The 10,109-nt window shown below is 42.6% G+C and overlaps 1 protein-coding gene across 1 annotated transcript in view; it reads right to left on the minus strand.

The window, feature by feature from the left end:
* Positions 1-9,569, minus strand: part of LOC111601839 (microtubule-associated protein futsch) — a gene marked incomplete at its 5' end in the record, with an annotated part of 52,835 nt that extends 43,266 nt beyond the window's left edge. The window contains one exon of the mRNA XM_030223534.1: positions 9,200-9,569. Within this exon, the coding sequence (XP_030079394.1) occupies positions 9,200-9,569 (370 nt within the window). The remainder of the gene's footprint in view (positions 1-9,199) is intronic.
* Between the last annotated feature and the right edge of the window lie 540 nt (positions 9,570-10,109).

The raw sequence follows: 10,109 nt of genomic DNA on the forward strand, positions 1-10,109 counted from the left end.
CTGGCGTGTGGGCGTCGAGACGTTCAAATTGCGTTGCCGCTGATTGCAAATTGTTGAAAATTAATTTTCATTTGACTTTTTTCTCCTCAGCCTGCTCAAAGACGCAGAAAACCGCAGCTAACACATTTTAACACATATTAATATAGAAAAAAATATACGCCTGAATGTATGCAATGGATTTTTTGCAGAGCCTTTAAATGGCTTCAAGGAATACATAAAGCTACAGTTTCTAGTTTTTACCTATACATACTTAATTTATATATAAGGAATAAGAGATGGGCATGACTGAGCTAGGAAAAAGACACTTGAAGGCTGGGGAAAGACTAGTTCGAGATCAAACATTTAAGAGAGGGAGAGCGCGAGAGTGTTCTTCTTGTGTCTTATGCAAATAGCCCACGGCCCGGCAGACCAAATGAGAATCAATCAAAAAGTCAAACAAAACTCGACTGCGATTTGCTGGGGCAAATTCATTTTGAGCAAATTTGTCAGCTTGAGGAGCTGCAAGTTTTGCACTTCCGCTCGACCGGCTCACGGCCAAGTTGCCAGCCGAAAGACACAAAGAAGAACAGTTAAAATTTGCATATTAAAATGGGTACAGACACAGGACGAAACACGAAACGCTCGCATTGTAGTGAACTCAGAGATTAGCCATTAATTTTCATTAGGGCTCAACGGCATAATATATATACTCTATATAAGAAATGCTGTAAGGGCATAAAGTGGCTTAGCCAAATTGAATGCGGCTCATAAAAAAAGGTTTTAGCTGGCAAAGAAAAAATGAAAAAATAAGAAGAAAAAATGTTTTCGAAAATGTTAATCAAAAAGTGGAAACTGTTTTGCGACTTCTATGCGCAAATGTGTGTGAGCTGTTGGCCTGGTCTATAACTGGCGCTTGAGCTGGGGCCGTGGGCGTAGCACGTGTGGCAATAGCATTAGTCGGAACTGTATCTCACTTAAAGGGCCACAGGATGAGCATTTTTTTATTTGAAAGTTCTCCTGAGCTCGGGCTCGTGGCTCATGGCTCATGGCTCATGGCTCATGGCTAGGGGCGTGGCTAACAGCCACAACTTGTACCGTTTTACACGTAGTATTTGCAGACAAAATGGCTGCCAAGCGTGCTATAAGCAAACTTCGACCTGCACCTCTAACCCCTCTCTTCCTCACTCTCTTAAGCTGTGTGCCTCCTCGACTATATCCTTGCCCACTTGAATATGTAAACGCGATAAACTACATGAATACGAGCCAAGAATTTCTTATAGATTCGAATTGGGCTTTAACTATTTTTATAGCTTTTCAAAACTTGAGCTGAAAGAGTTTTCATAAAATTACCAAAGTGCTAAGCGGACTTTTAAATTCTTATAGCCATCATTCTCTCTCCCTCCCTCTCCCCTCTCTCTCTCTCTCTCCTCTCTCTGAATGCGCATTTCGAGTCTGTTTGCCATAAAATGCACATGCCAAATGGACACACAAAGTAGAAATTGCTGCGCGAATATGCAACAAGAAGTCGTGTCAGCTCGTGTCAGTTCGTGTCACATCGTCTTCATTATGTCGGCAGCATTATGTCTTTACTTAAGTCGTGTTTAGCTCGTGCTTAATTCGAGCTAAGCTCGTTTGCAGCTCGTGTCAATTCTTATTCGAATCGTCGTGCCTAAGTCGTGTTTTATTCGTATTCAGCTCGTGTTCCTTATTGGAATAGTTCGCTAGTTTTCTATCTTTTGCTACGTCGTATTTTGCTCGAGTTTAATTCGTGCTTAGCTCGTTTGCAGCTCGTATTTAGCCCGAGTTCATGTCAACTCGAGTCACTTCTTATTGGAATTGTAAAATAAATAAAGTCGTGCTTAGGTCGTGTTTATCTCATGTCAAATCGAGTACATATCTCTCTTATAAAGCTCGCCCTTAACTCATCTATCGTATCCAGCTTCGTGTCACTTAGTTATAATACAGATTTCAGTCATATTTAGCCAATGTTCAGGGTTGTGTTGAATGTCCTCTGCGTCTAGGCGGGTTCCTTTGATTACATGTCAAGGGAACGTTGATGTTGAAGTCATGTTCAACAAATTAGAAAGTTCTATTTATAGTTTATACATTGTTCGTTTCGGAATGTCTGTCGCTTGAATTGGGCCAAGTCATGCTCAATCGCCTTGCGTTCGGGTTTACGGTAGCTAAGCCAAGTTGAGCCCGGCTGTCACACAAAAGACGCACAAATTAAATTTAGTTTTTTGCGAAATTTCGTGCGTGTTCGCGCTGCAGCTCTCCAGGCAATTTGCAATCAAGTTAAAGTTGCTTCAAGTTCTGTGTGCGGCTTGATTTGTTGACTTTGCCGTAGAAGTGGCCGCAGATTGGGCCGGACTTTGGCTGGATAAGTAAAGCTCAGCGGTTACATATCAATTTGTGGCTGAGTAGGGCCAACTTTTGTGCTGGCAATTAGACGGGCCATCAACAAGAAGTTAGCAACTAATTAATGAAACACCAAACAGCAACTCCAACCCACGCTGATGTGAAGGACAATGTCCTAAGTTGTTTCCGGGCAGCAAGTTTCCACGAAACTTTGCTCGACAGCTGCCACGTGTGCCCAGGTGGGCAAGCCCTTAGCTCGACAGACGTGCGCGGGATGCAGGCCCGGGGCATCGCCCTGCCAATTTGAATTATAATCGCAGCATGCATTTGCATTCCGTAGCTGATTCTAATCACATGGAATGTCGGGCGCTGTCCCGCTCATCAGCATAATTTGAGTAATTGCAAATTAAACTGCTGACTTAATGGCGACCAAAACGCAAAGTTACAGCCAAGGCTCATAGCTCACAACGAATGAAAACTAATTAAAGTGCTTTCAAGTGAGGGCGAGAGAGAGGTGAAGAGGGAGGGGGAGGGACTGGCCGTGGGTGTGGGCTGGCTGTTAGGAGTTGGTCTTTTGCATGTAATAGGAGACGCGCTAACAGCAAACTGACCACGGACGCGTCATACGATCTGCACAGCGTGGGCGTGGCTTACACTTAATATGTCCAAGGTGCGTATATTTGTGTATATTTATGGCCGAGCTGGCCTCAAAATGCACTTCAAAGCAATTAATTTGCAATAAAAGCACTTTCAGAGCAGCCAGCTAGGGTGATTGATGACGCCACCCACGCACACACAGAACTTGCCTGCGCTTTGGCTAACTAGGCCAAACGCATCGATGTCGCTGGCGCATTGCTCATACGCCATGTGGCTCAGCGCACAGATTAACAGCACTTGGATCAAGTGACATGTTCTAAACACGACAGAGTCTGGCTCTAACTAAGCTCAATTCAAATTATGAACGCAATTCGTTAAATGTTTGAAATGAAATAACTTTCGGCATTAGCTTTTTAAGCGCTTAAGTGATTTGTGTTACGATTTGTGGTATTTGTAATCTATTAACTGATTTTGGGTCTTGGCAGCTAAGCACTTGTTGGCACATGTCAGGGCTGCAATTATCCTGGCTGTCATTGGCTTAAGTGGCGAGTGCAGCTGCAAGTGGCCAAAAGCCGCTCACGCTTAGCCATGTATTATTTGGCTTTTATTTTTACTTATCTACTTCTTTCTCTTCTTCTTTTGTTGCTCTGCACTGGTCGGAGACTTGTTTGCGCTGCGTATAAGCAGACTGAGCTTCGGCTCCGACTACAACTCCGGCTCCAGTCACGTAGCGGGCAGCCGATGACGTCCACCAAGCCTCAAGTTCATGTGTGTGCGTGTGTGTGTGTGTGTCCTCAAGTGCAGCCAGCTGTCATATCTTATACACATTGTCACGCAATTGACAGGCAACAAAGCAACACTCAACACCCAACAGCCAACAGCCAACGGCAGCAGAGTTCCCGATGCTAAATATAGTCGCAACATCGAAGCGTGCCACGCACTTTGTGCGCTCTCTCTCTCTCTCTCTCTCTCCCACTCTCCCTCTCCCTCTCTCTCCCTTCTCCCTCTCTCTTTGTCTCTGCCACTTTTGTCGCATCGATTTTCGCTTTAGCACATTTTCGTAATACTTAAACAGGCCGACACGCCCCATAGACCCGGTAGCATCTAGACCATAGCTGAGCCAGCCGCTGCCTCAGCCCTGAACAGTTGACATTATTATAATGTTATGTGACTCTGACATATCCGTGCCAGAGTATCCCTCGCCTCACTCTTTCCGTGCCCATTCTGTCATTTCGATTCCCTTTTCTAATTCGATTCTATTGGCTGACCTTGAACGCTGCTCTTTATATTGATTTCTTTTTTAAGTTAATTAAAAAGCGCAGGTTGCGTACTGAAGCTCAGCCATTAAACCAAATGAGCCAAGCAAAATGGCACCACCCAACGCCCGCCACCCTCATCCCTCGCCATGCAACGCGATGCCTTAAATTAGGCTTATGGAAAAACTGGAGACGCTGCAATTGAGCAGCAGTAATTGTCATAATTAAGTGCGCCCCGACGGAGCAACTGTCGAGTGGTGGCAGCTCGCGGTGGCTGGCCCTCGAGTGGTTGTCTCTCACAAATGTCAGCGATACGGCAGACTCACAGACCCCAAGCGCCAGCCACATCCGGCAAATAGGTAGAGCACGGAACTGCACACCAAGCAGAAGCCCTTTGAAATATAATACCTGCAAGACACTGGCTGCCTCATTGTCTGCCAACTGGGCATATTGGTTTTTCGCTCAGGTATATAGCAGACCGAAGTGGGCTATAGATTGTGGCCCACGAGCAGAAGCCGCGTGTGAATGCGTGAGCAGAGACTCACGCCACATAGCTGGGAATATAAAATCATATATAGGATATGGGACAACGCAACCACCACTAATTATATCACATACGATCGTTAAAGCTTACTCTTCTGAATACACATGATTTCCTTCTATCCATATGCATTCCATTTTCAGCAGTTGCATAACAATTTAGGCGAAGCTGAGCCCTGAAGAGCCCTGAAGAGCCCTGTGCCAAATTTTATTTTTATTTGTTCTTGTAGTCATGTTGAGTGCTTCATTAAATTTACTATATAGTGTTTCTATATATGATATATGATATGGTATATCTTATATAGCAGCGAATGATGTATTAAACTGACTTAAAGCTACGCGCAAAACCTTGCTTAAACTTGAAGCGAAAACTGAACCTGAGCCTAAGCTTTGAGCTAACTTCAAGCAATTAGCTCTATAGCTTATGAACTGAAACTGTTTTAGAAGAATATCCTTAAAGATTATTCTATAAACTTCAGTTTAATATCAGCTTTAACTATTTGTTATGTTTGTTCTATTAGAAACCAAAAGCCAAGCCACAAAATATGAATATTTTTTTACAAAATTCATAATGGCAACACATTTTTGTATCTATATATTTGCTATATACATATATATATATATAAAATATATATATAAATACATATATATATAAAATATATATATAAATACATATATATATATATATATATATATATATCCATAGCTATAACCCTTTTGGCCTCCACTTTAAGCGCAGTTTTCCCATTAGCCGTTTGCCCCCATTACATTTGCATTTCTGTTTGCTCAACCTGTGCCCGACGCAACGCTGTTCGACCGTGTCACAAAATCAATTAAAAAACTGCCTCCCTTCCTCGCCCACTTGGCGCTCGCTTCTCGTCGCTATTTGCGCAGCGTAAACGTCGCCGCTGAACAAACATTACAATATTTTTGTTCGCCTCTTTTCGAAACTAGCAAAAGGGTAAAAAAAAGAAAAGCGGAAAACGCTGCAGGTAAATGGTGTCCAGAGATCTGTGCAGCCAGCCAACCACCCACTTAGAGTAGCCAACGACTAATTTTTCTTTGTGTACGCTCAACTTTCGTAATTTCCGGCGCATTTTGGGCGCGTCAGACGGCGTCGCTTGTTGAGCAATTATGCCACTTGCCACGTGCCACTTGCCGCAATAACTGCCTGTGGCCACGCCCAGCCAGCCGCAGCCAGCCACCCAACCACCCAACCACCCAGCCAATGTCAATGTCTGCGCATCTGTTGGACTTTGGGCTTTGTCACAGTCTCTTGTTGTCTGCATAAATCAAATATTTGCTAATAACTCAACACACACACACAAGCACACACACACACACACATGTTGTTGACTTCGTTTCCGGCTGCAACTGTTGATCTTTGCACTTTTGTTGTTGCTATTGCAATGTTGATTGCATTACATGAAAATAATTAATACAAAAGCATTTTTAGCTCGAGGCACGTTTACCTCTCTCTCTCTTACACACACTCTCGCTCTCCCTCTCTGTTTGTTTGTTCATTTCTTTCTTGTTTTTGCAATTTTTAATTAAATGGCAACGATTGCTTCTGCATACTTTGAGGCGCAATTCGCTTAAATCTAATTACAAGCGACATTTAAATTGAGTTTTGCGGCTAACTGTGCGACGCGACATACCACGCCCACCCACCCCCTTTCGCCCATCGCCAGCCAGCCCACTGCTGGCTTCAATTGTGCTGCTAGACAATGCGATTAACTTGCACCCAGCAGCGCAGAAATTTCATTCACAGCTCGCACGATAAGCCCCTCTCCTCTCCCATGAATACGCCCCCACCCTCCCCTTTAGCTGGAGCGAAGGCTCCTACATTGTAGTACATTAATATGAGCATCAATTTTAACTCTCGTTTCATCTAATCGCCTGTTCATTTTTAGTTCTGTGCAATCGCTTTGACTAATTGATCGGATTAGGGAAATGCAACGAAGAGAATTATCATCTGAATTAATTATCTTTGCAGATACATATATATGATAGTCTGGACTTGAGTTCGTTAAGGCCAATGAATCTGTTGAAAGCAGCTTAACTGTGGCAGCAAAATCAAATTGCAAACAAATTGTTTAGAAGTTGTAGAGCATTATGCTAAACAACAGAAGATGAAAGGGAAGAATATTATTTTGACGTCGATTTTGTAACTAGAAGCGGAACAGCTTAGAAGAGATGCCTGCTGAAGATTCCATAGCTCGGATTGGCTTGAATTTAAAAAAAAAATAGATTTTAGTATTTAAAAAATTTATTTTTTAAAAAATACTTTTTAGAATTTATTTTATAGAAAAAAAAACTAAATTTAAGTATTTATTTTATATAAGAAAAATACATTTGAGTATTTATTTTATATAAAAAATAAATTTTAGTATTTAATTTATATTATAGAAAAAAATATATTTTAGTATTTATTGTAAAGAAAAAGCACATTTAAGTATTTGTTTTAAAGGAAAAAATACTTTTCAGTGTTTCTTTTATAGAAAAAAAAAATACATTTTGATATTTCTTTCATTTATAATCAAACATTTCAATATTTATCTTATAAAAAAAATCCCTTAAAATATATAAAAATATATATTTTGCGAGAATCCATATTTTTCAAGCATCTTTTAAATGCTGAACCATAAAAACGAGCTAGAGACTAGTTCGATTATCTAGTCCTAGATTACTTAACTAGAAGATAACTCAGAGCTGCTGTCGTGCTGTTTGAAGTAACTCTATTAGCTTTGACTTGGCAACAAATGGCTTCATTAATATTTTTTTCTTATAATTTACAAAAATTGATATTAATTGGAATATTTTTGTTTAGTTATTATTACTAAATCAAACTTCTTTGCAGCATTTTTAAAGCTCAACTTCAATTCAATTGAAATCAATTTTTTTAAATTGCTAATCAAAAGCTGAAATATAAATTAAAATAAAGCAAATTTGTCTATGTTGACTGTAGCTCTGCAAACGTAAATGATATGATCAAATAACTGAAAATCGATAACGTTTTTTATCTATGTCAGGGAAATATTAATATTTATTGATTATATGAGAAAAACTTGATTGGAACCTATAGAAGAAGTAGGATCCAGGATCGACGGGCTCATACATACGTACAGACGAACATTTCTAGATTGACTCAAATTGTCATACTGAAAATATAGATATGATATATGATATAAACATTGATATCATATTTGCTCTAGCTCGCAAAACGTCTGTTTTCAGTAGATTCAGTCTATAAAAATGATTTGAGCTCGCTTCTTCACAAGCGATATTGAAACAGCCTTCAAATATCTCCAACTCTCATAGGCTGTGAATAGAGCAACCGGCAAGACAGAAGAAGAAGAAAACTTGGACTACGATCAAGAATAGATCTACTCTGAGATATGGATAACTGGTGCCACTCTGACTCTCCTTGCTTAGCCAATGGCCAGACACATCCAATGCTTGCATAATCAGATAATCAGATAATCAGATAACCAAATTGGATATAAGACTAAAGTTTCAGCTAAATTACCTTTTAGCATCCGATACACTTTGCAGTTTTCAAATTCCTTAAATTTTTCATAGAGAAGAGCAAAAAATTGGCTTTAGTTTGAGTTTGGTCTGCGTGGTCCATGGAGTGCGGAGCGTATTAAAAATATTTTTATATTTTTTAATTTTTTTTTTTTTTTTTAATATTTTCTTGTACCGCGTTTTAGTGGCAATCAGTGCCCCGCACCGCCCATTCCACATCGACAGCACTCAAGATAATTATGTGCAAGGCGGAAAACTGTGTCAGTCGTCGACGGCAAGTGAAAATGAGCAAGAAAACGGCGGGCTTAGAATCAGCGGTAAATGAAAAATGAATAATAAATAAAACCAAATAAGAAACAAGAAATAGAAGAGTAGAAAAAAGAAGCAGTAGCAGCAGCAGCAGCAGCTGCAGCAGCAGAAAAAAAATAAAAACCACGGGCTGCCCATTGACTATGAAAACTGATCAGTGGCTCGTCGAGCCATGGGCCATGAGGCTTGCGGCATGTGACAGAGGCAGGGGCAGGGGCAGGTGCAGTGTTCAGCTAATTAGACGGCGTGTCGGCAGCCAGCAAAGTGTGAAAATGGGCAACTCACAGTGGGTGGATTGGCCTGCATTGGGTGCAAGTGGATTCGAATTGGATTGCAATTGGTATTTGGACATGGATTGGATGGGATGGGATTGAATTGGATTGGATTGGATTCGATTGGCACGCGACGCCATTTGCTCAGCCGTAACGCCAGCTACTCGGCTGGCTGGCTCATTTGCATATGCAAACTTTCTATGCGAGCAATGCGAATAATTTATGCTGATGAGTTAGACGAAGAGTATCTCATGTCGGAGGCTGGGCAGCGGGTGCTGCGGGTGGCTACGTGCTCACTTTGATGTTGCTCTTGGCATGCGTGGTCTGAGTGTATGTGTGAGTGGGTCTATTGGCACTTACCCTTAAGCAAATGCTGCAAGATGTTGTCCTTGTGCTCCTCGGAGTGCGGCTCGCCCATCACAATCAGCAAATAGCAGCCGGTTAACGGACTGGGCGGCCCAACGATGCCGCCAGCCAGGCTGGAGGCGCCGCCGCCATCCGAACAGGCCGTATCCAAGGGCGGGCGACCGCCAATTTCCGACGGCGGCAACGAGCTGGCACCCGCATCAGTGGCCGCATCATCGACAGCCTCGCCAGCAGCGCTTGGACCAGCTGCAGCGCCATCGTCGCCATCCACATGGCCGGGCGTTGGCAACTCAGCCGTCGACACCTGGGCCTGGCCGGGCTCCTGGGGCGGATCGGTGCCTCCATTGCCGTTGCCATTACCATTGCCGTTGCCATTGCCATTGCCATTGCCGTTGCCGTTGCCATTGCCATTGCCGCTGCCACTGCCATGGCCATGCCCATTGGCTTGGGCGGGGTCCTCCGGAGCGGTTGCTGCCATTACGGCGGCTGCTTCACTAGTTGATGTTGTTGTATTAGTTGTGGTTGTTGTCGCTTTTGGCCGATCTCCCATCACAGTTGTTGCTGTTGCTCTCACAGACTCACGGGCACACAAAAAAAATTCCTAGACGTACACTTGAAAAAAAAATCGTATCGCTTAGCGCTTTGCCGAGTTTTTAAAACTCTGCCGTACTTGTTGTCTCTCTCGCTCTCTGGCTCTCTCACACACACACACACAGTATATACGTGTGTCTAGCTGTCTCGCTCTGCACTGTCTATCTGTCTGTCTCTGTCTCTGTCTCTATCTCTGTCTTGCGCGGCGTTACGGGCACGTCAAATTTCTTGGAAATTTCGCTGTCCGGTAAAACGGCCGATGCTCAGTCTTAACTGCTTTGCCAAATGGGCGGGCGGCTAACGGGGCGTGGCA

The sequence above is a fragment of the Drosophila hydei genome, unplaced genomic scaffold (genome assembly GCF_003285905.1).
Source record: "Drosophila hydei strain 15085-1641.00,03,60 unplaced genomic scaffold, DhydRS2 tig00000232-arrow-arrow-pilon, whole genome shotgun sequence".
NCBI classification, from domain to species: domain Eukaryota; kingdom Metazoa; phylum Arthropoda; class Insecta; order Diptera; family Drosophilidae; genus Drosophila; species Drosophila hydei.